At 41.2% G+C, this 18419-nt stretch overlaps 2 protein-coding genes across 3 annotated transcripts in view; one reads left to right on the top strand and one right to left on the bottom strand.

Annotated features, from left to right (window-relative positions):
* pola1 (polymerase (DNA directed), alpha 1) overlaps nucleotides 1–8388 on the bottom strand; it is a 54342-nt gene extending 45954 nt beyond the window's left edge. The window contains exons 1-24 of the mRNA XM_086020884.1: nucleotides 8233–8388; nucleotides 7759–7886; nucleotides 7524–7620; nucleotides 7377–7454; nucleotides 7175–7290; nucleotides 6917–6979; nucleotides 6697–6798; nucleotides 6470–6602; nucleotides 6238–6397; nucleotides 4738–4907; nucleotides 4548–4660; nucleotides 3906–4019; nucleotides 3757–3831; nucleotides 3523–3661; nucleotides 3115–3269; nucleotides 2927–3011; nucleotides 2786–2847; nucleotides 2372–2461; nucleotides 2171–2287; nucleotides 1923–2098; nucleotides 1482–1611; nucleotides 516–635; nucleotides 321–411; nucleotides 103–227 (exon numbers count right to left, since the gene is read on the bottom strand). Coding sequence (XP_085877010.1) covers nucleotides 103–227; nucleotides 321–411; nucleotides 516–635; nucleotides 1482–1611; nucleotides 1923–2098; nucleotides 2171–2287; nucleotides 2372–2461; nucleotides 2786–2847; nucleotides 2927–3011; nucleotides 3115–3269; nucleotides 3523–3661; nucleotides 3757–3831; nucleotides 3906–4019; nucleotides 4548–4660; nucleotides 4738–4907; nucleotides 6238–6397; nucleotides 6470–6602; nucleotides 6697–6798; nucleotides 6917–6979; nucleotides 7175–7290; nucleotides 7377–7454; nucleotides 7524–7620; nucleotides 7759–7886; nucleotides 8233–8281 — 2688 coding nt within the window. The 5' untranslated portion in view covers nucleotides 8282–8388. The remainder of the gene's footprint in view (nucleotides 1–102; nucleotides 228–320; nucleotides 412–515; nucleotides 636–1481; nucleotides 1612–1922; nucleotides 2099–2170; nucleotides 2288–2371; nucleotides 2462–2785; nucleotides 2848–2926; nucleotides 3012–3114; nucleotides 3270–3522; nucleotides 3662–3756; nucleotides 3832–3905; nucleotides 4020–4547; nucleotides 4661–4737; nucleotides 4908–6237; nucleotides 6398–6469; nucleotides 6603–6696; nucleotides 6799–6916; nucleotides 6980–7174; nucleotides 7291–7376; nucleotides 7455–7523; nucleotides 7621–7758; nucleotides 7887–8232) is intronic.
* A 707-nt stretch (nucleotides 8389–9095) lies between these two features.
* pcyt1ba (phosphate cytidylyltransferase 1B, choline a) lies at nucleotides 9096–16480 on the top strand. Of its 2 annotated transcripts, none has more exons than XM_086020886.1 (8): nucleotides 9096–9254; nucleotides 11101–11200; nucleotides 12046–12162; nucleotides 12246–12397; nucleotides 12477–12555; nucleotides 12669–12811; nucleotides 13922–14110; nucleotides 14313–16480. In XM_086020886.1, the coding sequence occupies exons 1-8, from the start codon at nucleotides 9174–9176 to the stop codon at nucleotides 14535–14537; spliced, it is 1086 nt and encodes a 361-aa protein (XP_085877012.1). In that variant the 5' UTR covers nucleotides 9096–9173; the 3' UTR covers nucleotides 14538–16480. The 2 variants fall into 2 exon arrangements, with proteins under 2 accessions (XP_085877012.1, XP_085877011.1); XM_086020885.1 differs by lacking the exon at nucleotides 9096–9254 and adding an exon at nucleotides 9870–10175 and having other exon boundaries at nucleotides 14313–16479.
* Nucleotides 16481–18419: the final 1939 nt, after the last annotated feature.

Raw genomic sequence — 18419 nt, forward strand, 5'->3', positions numbered from 1 at the left:
CATCAGGTTTTACACCTTAGCGCTTCAACAACGGAAGATTGAATATAAACCTAAAAGCCACAGCGACACATTAGCACTTGTGTGTGTCCCACACACACACACCTGACTTTTCTTTTGCTTGCTGGAAGCCTCCCGTTGCACGGTGGTGAAGCAGATGTTAAACTCTTGTATGATGGACGGATACAGGCTGTTGAAGTCGAGCAGAAGCACAAACTTGTCGTAGAAACCTGCAGCCAAAGCAAGGATTTAAAAAAAAAAAAAAAATATATATATATATATATAGAGTAAAAAGAGGACATAATTAACCAAACCACACGCACCAACTTTAGGATCCAGCACCAGCCCTCCTGCATAGGCGGCCTTCTTCTTACGCTTCCCTTTGCCAGTGTCGACATCTTCTTCTCCTTCGTGCTGGGACATAAAAAAAAAAAAAAAAAGAGAGGTAATGCTTTATGCGTGCATGCAAACAAAATGAGGTGGGGGAAAAAACGTTGCTGGTGTTTTTGAGGTGCTACCATATCCATCTGATTTTTCTTAAAGGACGGTTTGTCGGGAACGATGTAGTTCTTGTCGTGGAAGGCGTGAAGCAACAGGTACTCGTTTCTTTCGGACCGACCGCCCATCAGAGTACGAGACTGCGGGGAAAATAGTTCAATGATTAAGCTTGAGCATTAAAGAAAATCAACCCAAACACATTCGTTTGTCAAGAATATGTTCCCAGCAGGCCCACTAGTTGAAACACGGCATTGTGATTAATATTGCGTTTGAAGGAATATGAGTTAAGCAGCAACAGCCACCCATTTTTAGCCATCTCAGGGGGCGGCCATTTTGTCACCTCTGTCAACTGAAGATGACATCACAACTGCTCAGGTAACGACCAATCACGGCTCAGCTTCAGAAACCAGGTCAGCCCTGGTCATTACCGGAGCCCTGAGCAGTTGTGATCTCATTTTCAGTTGACAGAAGTGACAAAATGGCCGCCCCCCAGACATGGCTAAAAAGGGGTGGATTGACTTTTATTCCACAAATGCAAGATTTTTCAGAATGCCTTGTTTTAACTAGTGGGCCTGCATAAAACATAATCTTGAAAAAAAATATATATAAAATATGTTTGGGTTGACTTTCACTTTAAGTAGTAAAATCCACCTGTTTTTGTCCATCTCAGGGGGCATATTGTCACTTGTTGTCAACTGAAAATGACATCACAGTTGCTCAGAGCTCAGGTAACGACCAATCATGGCTCAGCTTCAGAAAACAGGTGAGCCGTGATTGGTTGTTACCTGAGCAGTTGTGATGTCAATTTCAGTCGACAGGAATGACAAAATGGCCGCCCGCAGAGATGGCTAAAAACGGGTGGATTAACTCTTATTCCACAAATGCAATATTTATCAGGATACCTTGTTTCAACTAGTGGGCCTGCATAGAACATATTCTTGGGGGAAAAAGGGTTGACTTTAAAAGACAACTTTGAATCAGGTTACCATGACGTTGCCGGCAATGTTGGTGATCTGCAGGGCCAGCGGCAGCACGTTGAGCTCGCACATCATTTGGAGGATCAACTTGGCGTCGGTCCATGTCAGCTCCAACAGGTAGAGCAGATGAGGGGAATCACTGGCATGCAGACAGTCACAACATTTGAATGTGTCATACATATTCTGGCTAGAAATCTACATCCACAACATGGGAATCTATCTATAGAAATAAATGTTTCCCAAATATGTGGATTAAAAAACAAAAAAACAAATGCCTACATCCACACAAATGGCATTATAAAAATATCTCATTTCATTTGAAAATAGCTAAGACTAAATCAAGAGCTAATTTCAATAATAATAATAATAATAATAATAATGGAATTGAATATAAAGTAGCCAGACAAATTTCTTTTAATTTTATAAATAAAATGTTTTTAAAAAATCTACCTGTACAAACTTCTGATGCTCTCCTCTGGGACGGTGGCTCTCTCGGTCTTCAGCACCTGCGCAGCCAACTCAGTCAGATGGTAACTCTTGCAGCGAATCAACTCCTTTGCGGAGATCTCGGTGTCGCACACAAGGCGGCCGCAGGTGGCACTCTTCTCCGCAAAGGCGCTTCGGCCCTGCGAGCGAGCGGCCGTAAGTTGGAACCCAAAAATCACACAGCGTTCGTCCGTTGGCTTTTTCATCCTCACCCCGAGTTTGGGCATATTGGCCCTCCTCAGGCGTCCCATCTTGGACCAGTGCGGGACTTTGCAGTGGCTGATTCGCTGCAGTAGCACTTCAAGGTCAAAGCCAAAAATGTCATGACCCTTAAAGGAACAAACAAAGTCTTATGTTTTAAGTAAACATACCATGAGAAGAAAAAAAAAAAGAAGTCTGAATAAAACGCTTACCACAAGAACATCAGGATCAATTTTGTGCATCTTGGCCAGGAAGAAGCCGAGTAGAGTTCTTTCTGTCGTGGCAATCTCTACTTTAGCATTCTAAGAGAGGAAGGCATCTTTAGTGTGTTGGTGCCGAACATCGAGGAACGACATCAAACAACTAAATTCACACCAATTCATCAAAACTCGACATTATTATCCTTGTTAAATCAGATTTATTTGGCACCATTCTTGCACTAAAGCTCATTACAGAATGCACACCACCAGTATGCTGAAATGTGACAAGTACATGGAATCACCATAATTATCACTCAAAACTGCAACTTCCTGTTCTCTCCACAATAAAAGCCTATTTTTGTCTCATCTCAACGACTCACATTTTCCTCATGAATGTCAAAACAAAATCCTTCTGTGGCAGCTCACCTTCTTTCTCAGTGCGTCCTTGAAGTCATATGGGAAGATACAGTCAGAAGGTTTAGTCACCACTGAAAGAGAAAATTGTTGACTTAATGAGCCCCGGTTCAGATCTTGGAACAAGCAAAAGAATTCTTAACAGGAGCTCACCACAAAAATGCGTCTGATAAGGCGGTTGAGGTGGAGCTTTGTCCATATGGAAGCTATGGTGGACAAGCGCTGCCAGGGAGACAATCTGAACAACGGGAAAAGAAACAATCATACGGTCATCCATATTAAGAAAATATCAAGTACAATGGGCTAATTTCGTCCTCCAAAATCAATCAATCAGCTCCGACCTCATTGTGATGAGTTTTGGGGTTCTGGACGGTCTTGAGGCTGATAGACATGACTGTGATGGGTGGCGGCGCCAAGTCTTTGACCACAGTGACAAGATCACTTCTCGGGACAAGAGCCTCGACTTTACACCAGCTGACTGCTTGATTGAGCAGCTCTATCACACACAAATAGAAATATTTGTATTTCTATATATTTGATTAACTCATTTACCGCCAAACATCTTCACACCCTCTTTGACTCTAACGTTTGAAAAAAATATAAATAAGTTCCTGGGATTGAACGGCTGCACTGTGAAAAGACAAATAAATACATCAATGGCAGTGAATGAGTTAATAACTTCATTTGAAATAGACAGAGGCGAACCACTTTATTTTATTAAAAAAAAAAAAAAAGAAATCAGCTCTCACGTGGTGTCTTAATGTCCAGCCAACACGGCCCTTTAATCTTCCTACTGAGGAGGAAATGTTCCAAGCTGGAAGTGTTGGTTCCAAAAATGTGGGAAAATGTTGCCCCCTTGAGGTCAGACGGCAGAGCGGGGAACTCAGCCTTAAAAAAAAAAAAAAAAAAAAAAATGGATTGAAGTTTTCATCGGGAAAAAAAGGAAAGGAAAAAAATATCGGACCACGGACGCATTTACTCACTGAATAGCGGACTTCCAGGTACTCGCTTTGCGTGGGCACGTCAGGAATATTAAAGGCATAGTTTTTCTCCACTTTCTGAAGCCAAAGCAAATGTGAGATTTGTCACCATATTATTCAGGCTGTGCTGTAAGGTGACTGCGGGGGTGTACCTTGGACTTGAACTTCATGATCTTGAACTTTTCAGAAAGTTCACTGAACTCCTGGTAGATGTCCATCATTCCAACGGGCGTGTCAGACACCTCCCCCGTCTTGGGGTTCACTTTCTGTGGAGTGAAAGCACAAAAACGCAAGACTTAAAGCGGATGTCAACCAAGACCTATTTTTTTTCAAGAATATGTTCTCAGCAGGCCCACTACTTGAAACAGGGCATTCTGATAAATATTTCGTTTGTGGAATAAGTGTAAATCCACTCGTTTTTAGCCATCTCTGGGGCCATTTTGTCTTCTGTCGACTGAAAATGACATCACAACTGCTCACAACGACCAATCACGGCTCAGATTCAGAAAACAGGTCAGCCGTGATTGGTCGTTGTGAGCAGTTGTGATGTCATTTTCAGTCGACAGAAGACAAAATGGCTGCCCCCAGAGATGGCTAAAAACGAGTGGATTAACACTTATTCCACAAATGCAAAATTAATCAGAATGACGTGTTTCAACTAGTGGGCCTGCTGGGAACATATTCCTGAAAAAAATATGTTTGGGTTGACTTCCACTTTAAATGTTTCCTTTTTTTTTTCATTAACATACAAGATGTAGCGACATAATAATGCGTTGATTAAGATTGCAACATACATATTCACGTGGCAGGATATACATGGTGCGTTCAATGTTCCTGATAGAGACGCAGCAACTTGTATGAGTTTGGGCCGACTCAATCCACACTTTTCCAAACAGGTACACCACGCCTGAATGACAAAAACAAGGTGTGGGTGTGTTCTGAAAAATATACAACTCATATGTCAGAGGATATATGTCGCAATACCAGGTTGATTGTAAGGGTCTTCGAAAGCATCCAGCCAATAGAATCTGAAAACCTGCTCGCCATCTGGACCCTCCACCAACGGCAGCTTGCTTGAGTCCACCTGCACCTCTGCGGGAGCTTTGCTGACCGCACCCTCTTCATCATCTAGCCCCCATGAACCTCCTGTCTTGCTGCATCCGGAACCAGAATTAGAACAGTGGTTAATCACAACGTCTCATAAAATTCCTCTGCAAAATGCACCTGATGCAGTGAGAGCAGCAGGAAAAAAAAAAAGAGAGATCTGACTTGGTTGCTGGTTTTCCCTGATTTTAATCAGAAAAAAAATCCAAAAATGACAAACAAGCTCTGCGAATGTATTCCACTCTTACTAGTGATTGGACGGTAACATTCTACGTGGTACAATTCGCCTGTATGGACCAAAGATGTAGGGAGCTTAATTTCATCTGCCGGAGCCACAAACATTTTCCAAAGCTGCCTGACATTCAATCTGTATAAAGTAGGGCTGGCCGATTTTGCCCAGAAATCTCAATTTTTTTCACCCCAATATCCGATTTACAATTTTCTTTCGATTTTTTCTTTTTTAAGAAAATACGTAAAAATGACAGGGAACGCAAAACAACTTTTGATTTTGTTTTATCAAACACTTGAAAAAAAATCACTTCCACAATTTAAGTGCAAAATGTCTGCCTTAAAATGCTTCTGGAAACAAATGTAACACAACACATCTTATTACGTTTATAAAGTGCAAAGTTGTTTCTTTTTTGTAAATATTACAGAAAACGCAAAATACTTTTTGCTTCTATTTTATCAAGCACTTAACTTTAGTAACTATTTCCCTTTCAGAATTAAAGTACAAAACGTCTGCCTTATACTTCTGGCAACAAATGTAACAAAACACGTTGAATTAGATTTATTAAGTGCAAACTTGGAACTTTTAAAAAAAAATGTTTAATCAACATTAAACTTTTCCAACGTTAAAAGATAAACAGTCCTACTTGTATCACTTAACATTACGACGGCGTATTAGTGTCACCAGGGAAAAAAAAGACGAGATTTAAAGTCATGGCTTCAAATAAAAAAACATTATCATATATTGTCCACTGTATTCGGACTAAAGTTGAACAACAACTCAATTTACTTTTTATCTTTTTTTTTTAAACCATCCACAACAAAAATTTGAATTGAATTAAAAAAAAAAAAAAAAAAAAAAAAAACAGGAATATATATCGCCCAGGCCTGGTACAAAGCATTGAGAGAATATGAAAAAGGAGAGCGAGTCCATCAGAACGTTACGGGTCAGGAGGGAACATACTAGCGTCTGTGGTAACCCACCAGCCAACCCATAGTGCGCCTTTGAGCTTCTGGGACGTAGAGAAAACTTAGCGAGACTTGAACACAGAGGGAAAAAAAAAATGTAAAAATCTTATGATTCGCCCAGTTTCGGGCAAACGGGGTTGCCACGGGAGACGTACGCTTAAAAGTAAGGACGAAAAGACTCACAGGAGGGTGGCGTCCTGAGGCTCCTCTTTGACCGGAGCCACGAGGGCTGTTTTACATTCAGACGGAGGCTCTTCTCTGACTTCGGGCTTTGGAGGCTCCTCAGGTCCGACCTCCATCGGCTCATCAAAGTCCATAGTGTCGAAGGCCAGATCTTCAGCCGCTGCGGGAAAACGTGATCACTGAAGTTAGTCCAAGAGTTGGAACGAGAGCAAATCAAGACAACTTTTATCACCTTCATCGTCCTTCTCGACTAGTTCTGTGTCTTTCTCCACTGCTGGAGCACTTTTCGAGGGAGGAGGCAAAGTGGCTGATGGCTTCTCGGTCTCCGAAGGTGGTGGATGGATGACTTTGGCCTTAGCTGGCTCCTGATACCACAGACATGACATTTTTTTTTAAGCCAAATTGACCCACATCACCCTGACGATTCACAGCTATGATTTAAACAACTGAAAAGTTTACTCTGGACATCTGTGATTTGATAGAGAACGGATTCAAGGGCGATCCAAGCGATTTCTTTTTCTTCAGTGTTACCACAGGTGGAGGAGCCAGGATGTTGCTTTTCTAGGTGGGCAAGAGCAAGCCATATTTGCGGAGGGAATTTGAAAGGCAATCGGCGACTTATACAAGAGGAAGTCAAAAGCATTTGTTGATATGAAAGCATGTTTTTGTCTGGAGCAACCTCTGAGTGCAGGTCTTGTAAGATGTCTCCTAACAGATCATCCTTGGACAAGTCCACGTCTTTCTGCAAGAGGTCACAATTTGGATTAGTGGATAAGCAAGATATGCATGCAACTGTGACAGAAAATCATCTCTCTGGTTTAAGTTGTGGAGCACAGGTGGCATAATCATATTTTCCAAGGTACGCTAAAATAGTCTTAAGTTTTATTGATTTGGCTTTGCAAGAAGACAATTTAAGATTTGGAAAACGATGACGCACCTCTGCTGGCTTCTTGACATTACTGTTCATGAAGAGACTCTTAATGCTGTTGGGCTTTGCCACAGTTGCTTTTTTCATTTGTTTCTTTGCGGTGGCTCCTTTGCCATTAGAATTGCCTGCCAAAGCAAAAAAATAACAAGGAATTGATCAATTGTATTAAAACAAATGACTGAATATGGTGAATATGGGTATATGCCAATACCCTTTTTCTGTTCCACCACGTCATCATCCAAATCGTCATCAAAGATCTCTCTGCCATCTTCCACGTAGCCTACTCCATCTGAAAGGGGGGGGGGGGGGGGATGAAAACAACGAACACAGAACAACTATAACAATATTAACCACTCACCATCATCAACAATCCAGTCATCCTCTTGTCTGTCCCGGACTATCTTGGAGTACTGTGCCTCATCCACCTCCTCATACACGCTGCTAAACTCCTCCACCTGCAAAATAGATCAATTCGTGCTCAAACTAGGATGAATGCAAATTTTACATTCAACATGTAGGCAGTCATGACTTTAAGAGCCATATCACTTTGTAATTAAATCAAATAAAACAATCGCACGTCATGTCACACTGACCTCATATTTAATTTTCTCCCCTCGCTTGGCCTTTTTCAGTTGCTCCAGAGCAGACTTCCTCCCTACCTTCTCCCTTTTCTCCCGTCTGGAGCGAGACTTGGCTAGACCACATGAATCGCCCACATCGTCTGGAAAGGAGACACATATAAAAGGGACTCAAACACTTCCATAGTGATTGTGTCACATTTGACAGCCATAGAAATATTGCAAATGTCATTCTTTTACCTTGAAACATAATGAATTTTACTCAAGTGACCCAAACTGCAAACATAAATAATTATATATAAAACCATCACTCTTCTGAAAGTTTGTGGACACAGATCTGAACTATTGTTTGAACTCTTGAAGCTGGCGAGTTGGGTTAGCATAATGTTGACGCAGTCACTTGCGTGATATGTAAGCTAACTACCGAGTTAGCTCATTTTAGCCGCGCTAACACGAGTTTAAAAACCACATGGAGTCAAATAAGCCCACCTCCGTCCGGTGCGTCCATGTCTTTGTCGGGGTTAGAGACGGGAGACATGACTTTCGTCCGGTTTGGGCGCTCGCTGACAGCTCCTGAACGAGGAACCCGCAACGGATTTTACACAATAACAAAAAAGTCGCGCCAAATCGTTTTCCCGGGAAAAGTCATGTGACGGAAGTGACAACACAACCAATGGCGGCGGCGCGCTGTTACATTGACTGTCCACATGGTGGTAGTGTTGTACAAAAATGAATAGAGCTTTTCACCATGACGTCACACGTGCTTCGGGATGGCAGGAGTTTAACGTTCACCGAGGGCACCACTAATAAAAAAACAATACAAAACAAAAGAAAACTTTTGTCATTTGACCAAGACAGAGTGATTAAAAAAACATTTTAACAGTTTAAATGTGGTGAGATGATCGTCCAAAGACAAGTTGTGTGTATTAATTGAATGTTTATACGAATAGGGTCATTGTTCGGTACATAGCGTGTAACCCAACTAAACTCGTTTCCATGGTAATGAGGCGGAATTTAGGAGGGTACAATAGATTCGTTCCCTAGATTGAGGCCACAGCACAGTGTACAATAAAAACACAAAGGCCGTTTGTTCCTCGTCCTCACAGCTTACTGTGGCTTTTTACAATTATGATTCACTAACATTTCCTACCTTTTCACTGGCAGTCTATTATAATAATATGCTTGGAGTTGTTTGTTTGTTTCTTTGTTTGTTTGTACAATGTGGTGTAGGCAACTGAATTAATCCATGCAGACACTTTGCCATATGGTCTCAAACAAAGTGCCATAAGGTCAGCACACTTGACTGGTCGTCATCCCATCATCATGTATGTCGATGGAGGTACGACCACTACAGCAAAAGTAGCTGAAGGAGAAACACACTTTTCAATGGATATTGGCCAAATCTAGACTTTGCATGCTTTTTGGACGCTATGGCAAAAGATCGACGCACCCGAGCAGGTCGATTTTGCTCAAATGCAACACGTCCTCGGCGCACAAGAGGAGCCTCGAAGGTAAAGTCTCCATCGAGAAACAAAACAATCATAAAATAACTGCTGTGACTGTTTTACAAATGCAAAGATTAATTTCTGAGGCCATTTTAATAACATTCAGTTGAGCATCATGGAAAATTGAATTTAAAACATTTTGATTAAAACTGTTATCGACGTCACTGGGGACAGTCTAGACTACGGGAGTGACAGTTATAAAAATGTAAAACAATGAAAAAATCCATAGCCTATTCATATTTACTGAACAAATTTTCAACCGTTACTTGTCTGAACTTCTAAAGTTCTTCATTTTATAACGCCTATCGGTTCGATATACTTATTTAGAGTAAAATAACGTAAATGTGACGATGTCCGAGAGTGTTTTCAATGAGGACAGTCTCCTCCGTTATTATTTTGGCCGCCCTGATTGGGCGAGCGATCTCTGCCGATGATCAGCGAACCATCCAAGATCCTCTCTAGCTTGACAACGAGTAACTCACATGTCCCAAACGCAAACATGGGTGTCATAAGCCTTCGTTTTTAAATTCAGTTTTTCCCACCCACAGCGAAGTGACCCTCTCCATAAACGGTACAGCTAACAACCTGATGATGACCATCTTTGTGACTTGTGGTTGTAAGGTGTGCCGTGCATGGGCTGATTAGCGAAGTGGGTCCTCTTTGCAACCAGCTCCTTTGTGCAGCATAAAATGAGAGTGGATGTGAGGCGCTGGGGGCTTCACCCGGTGGTGGGCGACAGAGAGACTGGGTGATGGGAGGAGGGATGTGAGAGTGGAAGCAAGGGAAGAAGAAAGAAGCACACAGTGGTGAGGAGAGAGGCATCATCTCATTGATGCTGAGTCACATAACGGAGGGACCACAGCTACATCCCATGAGTTTTGGGGAATAATGGAGGAGCTTGAACACACTTGCCCTCATCCTCGGACGGTAGGCTGTCTTTGTTTGTGTATGTGCGTGTGCGGGGGTGAGTGAAAGGCAGACAAAAGGGTGCTGGACCGCTTATGAAACATATGCCCATATCACATGTGCCTATGGGAGATGTTGAACAGTGAGTGGGTAGGATGATGTGCCAACGAAGGTATTACCGCAGTGAGGACAAAGAGGCGCACCAAGATCCCTGACCAACGTCCTCTGTTTTCATTTTGCAGTCCTACATTTCACGTCATTCCCCCCTGCAGCATGTCTCCCATTGGCTTTAATCCTTCTTATGGCATATATTCTTCACTTGTGCCCGGGCATTCAATCGCTCATTCTGATAGGCCGCGGTGCTCATGGACAGTTAGTCTTAAGCTTTACCATCTGTCTTGTGCTGAATGTTTGTTAGCTACCTCCCTCTGCCCCCGGCTTACACTTGGCCCGAGGAATTATGGGTATTGTGGGTGTTTCCGCGGCGTAAACAATCTTCCCGCAAGTCCTGTTTGGAACAAACAAATGATGCTGAAAATGTGGTGAGGGTTGAATAACTTTGAAAAATAAACAAATTGTAATTTTTCCCCTCAATATCGCAATGGAGATTTATATACGATTATTTTTTCAAGATCCTTTACCCATGTATTTTTTTCAACAAACACAAGCAATCAATAATTCAGTATTCTTAGGCCTATGCTGAAGTTAAGACAAATGAACCATAAATTAATATGAAAGGCAGTTTCCTTATCACCTCCAATTAGAGTTGTTAACTTAATAAATAAACACTTTGACTTGCAGTCTTACAAGCGTTCACAATGACAACAGCACAAAATTATGCCAAAGAACCAAGCACACACTGAAAGCAGGTCTGCCTGCAACTCGAGCCAACTTTGAAGGCATTACTGTAATGACCCATCTATCGTTGGTGTGTTTTTTTTGTCAGATGCTGACTGAGCCTGCCATCTTTGCCAGAGAGACCAGCTGCGATTGCCGCGCCCCTCATGAAAAGCTCACCATCGCTCAGGCCCGCAGAGGTACCCCGGGTAAGAAGTCCTCCTGCTTGACAAGGCTGGGAGAGTGACCTTGGTGCTCGGATGCAATGTCATCCTGTAAAATATAGAAATACCCAGACTTCACTGTGTTCATCCGAAATTGATTTTAAAAGCATTTACTGTCAAATGTGTAAATAGCCATTCGTTTGTAAGAATTAATGTCAAGATTAAAAATACTGAATTAATAAATCTTGGCACAATTTAAGTTTCTTTGTCTAGTTCCTATAGCTTATGAATAGGCTATGTCTACTTTAAAGTGGAAGTCAAACCAAACATATTTTTTTCAAGAATATGTTCCCAGCATGTCCTCTAGTTGAAACACGGTATTCTGATTAGTATTGCGTTTGTGGAATATGAGTTAAGCAGCAAAATCCACCCCTTTTAGCCATATCTGGGGGCGGCCATTTTGTCACTTCTGTCGACTGAAAATGACATCACAACTGCTCAGGGCTCAGGTAACGACCAATCACGGCTCAGATTCAGAAAACAGGTGATTGGTTGTTACCTGTCAGTAGTAGTGGGCTTGCTTGGAACATATTCTTGAAAAAAATATATGTTTGGGTTTGGGTTTAATGACATCACGAGATGTCAGCAAATCTCCTAAGACTTCAGATCAGGAAGCATTTAACTCCACACAATAAAAATGAGAACTATAGACCACATACCTGTCAACTTATACGTTTTTTGATCATTTCAAATTGTCTACGCCGTATAACAATTTTTGTACGGGAAAAAAATAAAATAAAATAAAAACTCGTCTTGCTTATTTCGGCTCTAATCCGGAGCGTCCGTTAGCGATTCCGGCTGAAAACTTCGATTTTTAATGTGTGCTTCAGTGGACCGTCCAGTGAGAGTCTACGCTGACGGCATCTTCGACCTGTTTCACTCGGGCCACGCTCGTGCTCTCATGCAGGCCAAGAACCTTTTCCCCAACACCTACCTCATCGTGGGAGGTGGGACAAAACCAAGAAAGCCTTCTCAAAAGTAGCTGACGATCCGCTTCAACCAGGTTGTGCGTGCTATTTGTGTGACGCAGTGTGCAGCGATGAGCTGACCCATAAGTATAAGGGCTTCACCGTCATGACGGAGACGGAACGGTACGAAGCGCTCAGACATTGCCGCTACGTCGATGAGGTGCTCAGGGACGCTCCCTGGACGCTCACGCCCAAGTTTTTGGAGCAACACAAGGTGCGAGCAAGAGGTGGCATGTTCAAACGCCCGTTTGCGGTCCTCCCATGAAATACAATGTCATGTGATTGCTTCCCAGATCGATTTCGTGGCTCATGATGATATTCCGTACTCCTCAGCAGGGAGCGAGGATGTCTACAAACACATCAAGGAAGCAGGTTGGTTTTTTTTGTGGGATGCAAAAAAAAAAAAAAAAAAACATCATATGCAAGCTTTTTTCTTTTTTTTTTTTTTGTATTAAAGGAAAGTATTTGTAATGTGCGCAATCCAGGTATGTTTGTGCCTACGCAACGCACGGAAGGAATCTCCACGTCGGACATCATCACCAGAATTGTCCGGGACTACGACGTCTACGCCCGTCGCAACCTCCAGCGAGGCTACACGGCCAAGGAGCTCAATGTCAGCTACATCAATGTAAGATCACGTTCTCACCTTTCCCCACTAAATCTCTGATAAAGCGCCTATCGGGTTAGTTACTTCCGTTAGCTCTCCTCCCCCCCGATCGTTCAGTTTCGACTCTTGAGTCCCAAGTGGTTCTGAACTTCGTCCGTTTATGGATGATGGAGGGCACTGTGCTCATTGGGACATTCAAAGCAACACCGTTTTTTTTTTTTTTTTTTTTCAGTGCCGTTCGCCAGATTAGAAGTCTCCAAACAATTCATTTTGACTTCCATGCTTGGTTTGTGCGCTGTGGGACCTTATATACTGTCGACAGGTGTGTGCCATTCCAAATCATGTCCAATCAATGGAATTTACCACACTCCAATTAAGTCCCTTTCACACTGCACTTAGCGCAGCGCTGTGCTCTTTCGACCATTAAAAAAAAAAAAATGTTGGATGTTTGCAAAATCAAAACACATTTTAGCCATTATCATTATTGGGTGTTGTGGGCAGTATTTAAAGGGAAAAAAAATGTTAATCCATTTCGGAAACTGGACGTAACATGACTAAATGTGAAAAAAGTGCCGCACTGTGAATGCATTCCTGGTAAATTTGGATGACTTGTTGGTGTTAATGTTGCGTTAACATTTCTGTCAAAATTTTGACCTTCTGACATTAAACATGTAACTTTATGAATTTATTGTAATTTGACGGCTATATTGTCGTTGGTTTCTAACTATTAGTTTTGAGCTTTTTTCCTCATATTATGATTTTATTGCCTTTACTTCTTTATTATCAAAACACCACAGCTTTCTTCCCGCTTGTATGTTTTTTTTCTTCTTCTAATTCTGTTATCAATGTTATTATTAATTATTTATATCTTCATTTGCGAATAATGCATAAGTCAAACATGACAAGGTGAACAGGTCCCCTTATAGACTAAGATGCTGCCATTACATTCACTTCAAAAGAAGAGGAGGTACAGTATAAAGTGGGATTACTGGTCAAAAGTCAAAAATATCCATCCGTCTTCTTCTGCTGATCTATGTTTGGGCCACGGGGGCGTTCCTCAAGCCACCGTCTCTCCGGCATGCCCCGCAAGATCTCATCGGCATATTTCCCTGCGCTATGTGATTTCTGCAGGAAAAGAAATACCGGCTGCAGAACCAAGTGGACCGGATGAAAGAGAAAGTTCGCAATGTTGAGGAGAAGAGTAAACATTTTGTCTATCGTGTGGAGGAGAAGAGTCATGACCTCATTCAGAAGTGGGAAGAAAAATCCAGGGAGTTTATCGGAAACTTTCTGGAACTATTCGGACCTGACGGTACTTGGGTAAGCGCCGCAAACATACATTTTTTGGGAGGATTTTCTATGACAGTGATTCTCAAAGAGTGGGTCCTCGTGGGGCGCACAAGAAAATCTGAATACTGTCCACATTTTTTAAAGGACTGTTTCAATGTTAAGTACAATGTAAGAAATTTGAGTTCCACGGCATGACCTTTGACTCCTCCTTTCCCTCTCTGCGTTTGAGCAGAAGCAGGTGTTTCAGGAGCGCAGCGGACGAATGCTGTCCTACGCTCTGTCTCCCAGGGAGTCCCCCTGCAACAGCCCTCCGCGCGAACTGTCTCCCCTGCGCTCGCCGTCGCCACCGTCTCCGCCCGCCCGCTGGCACAACGCACGGCCCTCGCCGCCGACCTCCCCCAAAGGAGCTTCGGCCTCTATCAGCAGCATGAGCGAAGGCGACGAGGACGAGAAGTAGACGGGCCGCGGACGCTCCCACATGCACATTCACAGAACGCTGCCTGTGAACTTGTCACACGTGTGCCCACGTACAATTCCCACACAAACACTGGACGGCGAGCAAAAACACTTTACCTCAAGGGAAATAGCAAAGCATACCGAAGCTGTGGGATTTTTGTGCATGGGAGGTTTGTTTTTCGAGGTTAAAAAGCCATCACAAGGTGGAAGACTGTTCATGATCCTGGTGTCTCGTAGTTAGAAAAAAAAAAAAAAAAAAAGATTAAGACTCCAATGCAATCGCCGTTACAAATGTGCCCACAGCTTTGTAAAGCCACCTCCTTGTTTTTGTCTTGTTTATCATTTTAGAACAGCCATCTCTTTATATGTTTTATGTGTGACATTTAGGGCGTTCTACATGTGAACCAGGAATGGCGCTACACCGGGGCAACGGGGGGCTACGGTCCCGTCAGAAATCTGTAGTCCAAGCTAAGCCCCTCTAGTATTTTATTTGATATTCTAAAATGCATTTATACATTATTTACTCAGCCCCACTCTTTATCTGTCTAGGTTGGGGAGGGAAAAAAATCCGTCCCTGATGTCAACTGACTGCACCTGCTTTACATGGAAAACTGCAATCTATGATACAGGAATGGAATATTATTTGATATGAATAACTATAAACAAAATTAATTCGGTTAAAAAATAAAAAGAATTCATAAAAACTGCAAAACATTCAAAAAGGTATACAGTATGTATATATATATATATATATATATATATATATATATATATATATATATATATATATATTAGTGCTGTCAAGCGATTACATTTTTAAACTAATTAATCGCAACATTTTCCATAATTAATCGCGATTAATCGTATTTTTCAACTACAATTTTTTACAAAGCTTAAAACCGATATTTACTTGAGTAAAATCTTGGAATTAATGTGAAAATTTTTTTAAAGTATATTTCAATTCAAAGTTCTGTTCCAATAGCTTTCTTCGATCCTTGAATACAATTCTATTCCAGTAAAATACAACTGTTGAACGATACACCAAAAACGTACAAATAATATGGTATTTGAATTTGGCTTTGCTAACTGCGCAAATTATTTCGGATTTCTCCAATGAGCCGTCGAGCAACTTTTTAAAGTAAAATTCCATAAAAGTCCATCTTTGTGACAGTGAGTCTCTCAGTTGCAAAGTGAGCAGAAGGAAGCTGCCACAGGAAGTACATAAAACTAAGTTAACTGAGCTATTGTTTTTAATGCGTAATATAATTTAAATTAATCTAATGCTTTAACTTTGACAGCCCTAATATATATATATATATATATATATATATATATATATATATATATATATATATATATAAACAGGAAAAATGAAAGAAAAGATGATGGTGAAGGGAAAATGCAAGGCATCAGTACATTTCAAGGATTATGGCAATTTTCGCACTTAGATTTGATCATTGGTCATAAATCGTTTTCTTTCATTTCTAGTAATAAGAAAAGCAATACTGTGTTGGTGCAACCACTGTTGACTGTGAGGGTGCAAAAAAAAAAAAAAAACTCGACCAAAAGACACTGAAAGTTTAAAATTCTAGAATGTTCTCACCCATCTCGGCTTGAATCCATTCACGTATCACAAAGCTATAAAGTTTGACATTTTTCAAAATGTTGTTTATGTTTTACTACTGGGATAATCATTTTTTTCAGGGCGGAATTACACCTTAAGACAGAATGATGACTACTTGAAATTTAAACTCATTTGCCACAACATTAAACATATGCATAACAAAAAGGGGTGTCATTGATATGGATCAATATCAACCGTCTCTCGCAGCCCCCTTTCGGTCGCTGTCCCAAGATAATTGCACACACTTTGGGAATGTAGATTTTCTTTTTTTAAGGTTGAAATAGCTTGGTACGTAAATAAAAATTCTGTGTTTTTTTTGTCCTAAAAAAACACACACATCACACCCATCTATTTTTTTATTGTCATGTTTGACAAAAGATGAATTATTCTTATGCTGAATCAAATTTGAGCTCTCCGGCTGGCTTCTTGGTTCGTGATTGCACTTCTGCATGGGGCCACCATCACAGTTCATGCATATAAATACATTATTTGAAGCTGTGAGATGCAAAATGAGAGCCATCACTCCCGCACTGGCAGCATACATAATTATGCAACAAATATATTATTCATACACTCTAAAAACACTTGGGTTAAAAATGGACCGATCCACAATTGGGTCAATTTGACCCACGTTCTTGTGTTGTTTTGTAGAAAGCAGCACAATTTTTGGGGTTGTTTTGTACAAAACTACCAATTTTGGGGGGTTGTTTTAAAGTTGGGTCAAATTGACCCAAGTAGTGGATCGGTCCATTTTTGACCCCAAATTGTATTTTTATCCCAACTGTTTTTAGAGTGTAGTTATATACACGCTGGATTTATTTTTAAACACACAAGACAGACGCAATTAACAACAATTGGAAATAAGGCTTCAACGGGCCTTCATACCACAAACTCTTCATTTGTTCTTTTAACCACTTTCAATCTTCCATTACTACATAAATTCCTTTGGATAAGAAAGTCTTCACGATTGATTTAACTCTTATTTAAGTCAAATTAAATGTATATTCAGTGTAATATTAGTAAAGTGCCTTGCTTTGTTTGATTCAGTAGATGCAATATTTGCTTCAACAGCCTTTGTGTGCTGCCTGATTAAAAGAAATCACTGTTTTTTTCAGAGTTAAAATAATTGCGGAAAAGAAAAAGCAGGAGAGTACAACAAAGCAGAAAACTCATCTTTGAAGGCAGTGTGTTTGCTCTAAGACACAACAGATAAAACAATATTTTTCGCTCCCAATAAGAAACTGCACATTTCCGTTTCCTTGTCTTGCTATTCCACCTTTTGGCCTTTTACACTTGCCGAATGAGCGTACAGTGCAAGGTTGTCACATGACTAACCCACCAACATTGTAAAAGGATGCTGAGGGATTCTAAACCTAAAACAGCCACCATAATATTCAGCAGTAAGGCTTTATCTTAGTGTGAGTGGGATGCAGAATCCTGTCTTTGTTGTTTCATGACTTTCCTGCCAGGCTGAAACAAGACTCCACTACTACAAACACACTACTGGCCTTCCTTCTTGTGTGTGCGGTCAAAAGTTAGCGCTCAAAGAATGGACGACACCGCTGAAACTTGAAGCCAGGGTGTGAAGGGAGAAGCGAAAACGTCTTTTGGACGACCAAGAGAGAGTGATGACTCATTGAGGCACAGGGAGCCATGTGCCAAGCTGAGGTAGGCTAAGCAGCAGAAATAAAAAAAAGGACATTTGAACAGGTGGCACCGGTTCTTAATAAATTGGAGCGACAGAAATGAGACTTGCTGGATGTCATTTATACTTTCCACCGTGAAGGGGGAGTCAAACCAAACTTTTTTTTTTCAAGAATATGTTCTATGCAGGCCACTAGTTGAAACGAGGCATTTTGATAAATATTTTTTAGCCATCGCTGGGGGCGGCCATTTTGTCACTTCTGTCGACTGAAGATGACATCACAACTGCTCAGGGCTCAGGTAACAACCAAGCACAGCTCGCCTGTTTTCTAAAGCTGAGCCGTGATTGGTCGTGATTGGCTAGATTTTGCTGTCTAAAGGGGAAGCAACCCTAACATATTCTTACGCATACTTTCCACCGTGATTTAAAGGGGGGAGTCAAACCAAACATATTTTTTTCAAGAATATGTTTTATGCAGACCCACTAGTTGAAACACGGCATTCTGGTGAATATTGCATTTATGGAATATGAGTTATGATCAAAATCCACCCATTTTTAGCCATCTCAGGCATTTTGTCACTTCTGTCGACTGAAAATGACATCACAACTGCTCA

This window comes from Filicampus tigris, chromosome 21, assembly GCF_054856515.1.
Source record: "Filicampus tigris isolate MCC_2025a chromosome 21, RoL_Ftig_1.0, whole genome shotgun sequence".
In the NCBI taxonomy this organism is placed as follows: domain Eukaryota; kingdom Metazoa; phylum Chordata; class Actinopteri; order Syngnathiformes; family Syngnathidae; genus Filicampus; species Filicampus tigris.

Bases quoted from the DNA above. Each gene is read 5' to 3' on its own strand.
- pcyt1ba (XM_086020886.1), top strand. From the start codon at position 9,174: ATGGCAAAAGATCGACGCACCCGAGCAGGTCGATTTTGCTCAAATGCA. The intron at 11,201-12,045 runs GTAAGAAGTCCT...TGTGTGCTTCAG, and splicing joins GGCCCGCAGAGGTACCCCGG to TGGACCGTCCAGTGAGAGTC. The intron at 14,111-14,312 runs GTAAGCGCCGCA...GCGTTTGAGCAG, and splicing joins TCGGACCTGACGGTACTTGG to AAGCAGGTGTTTCAGGAGCG.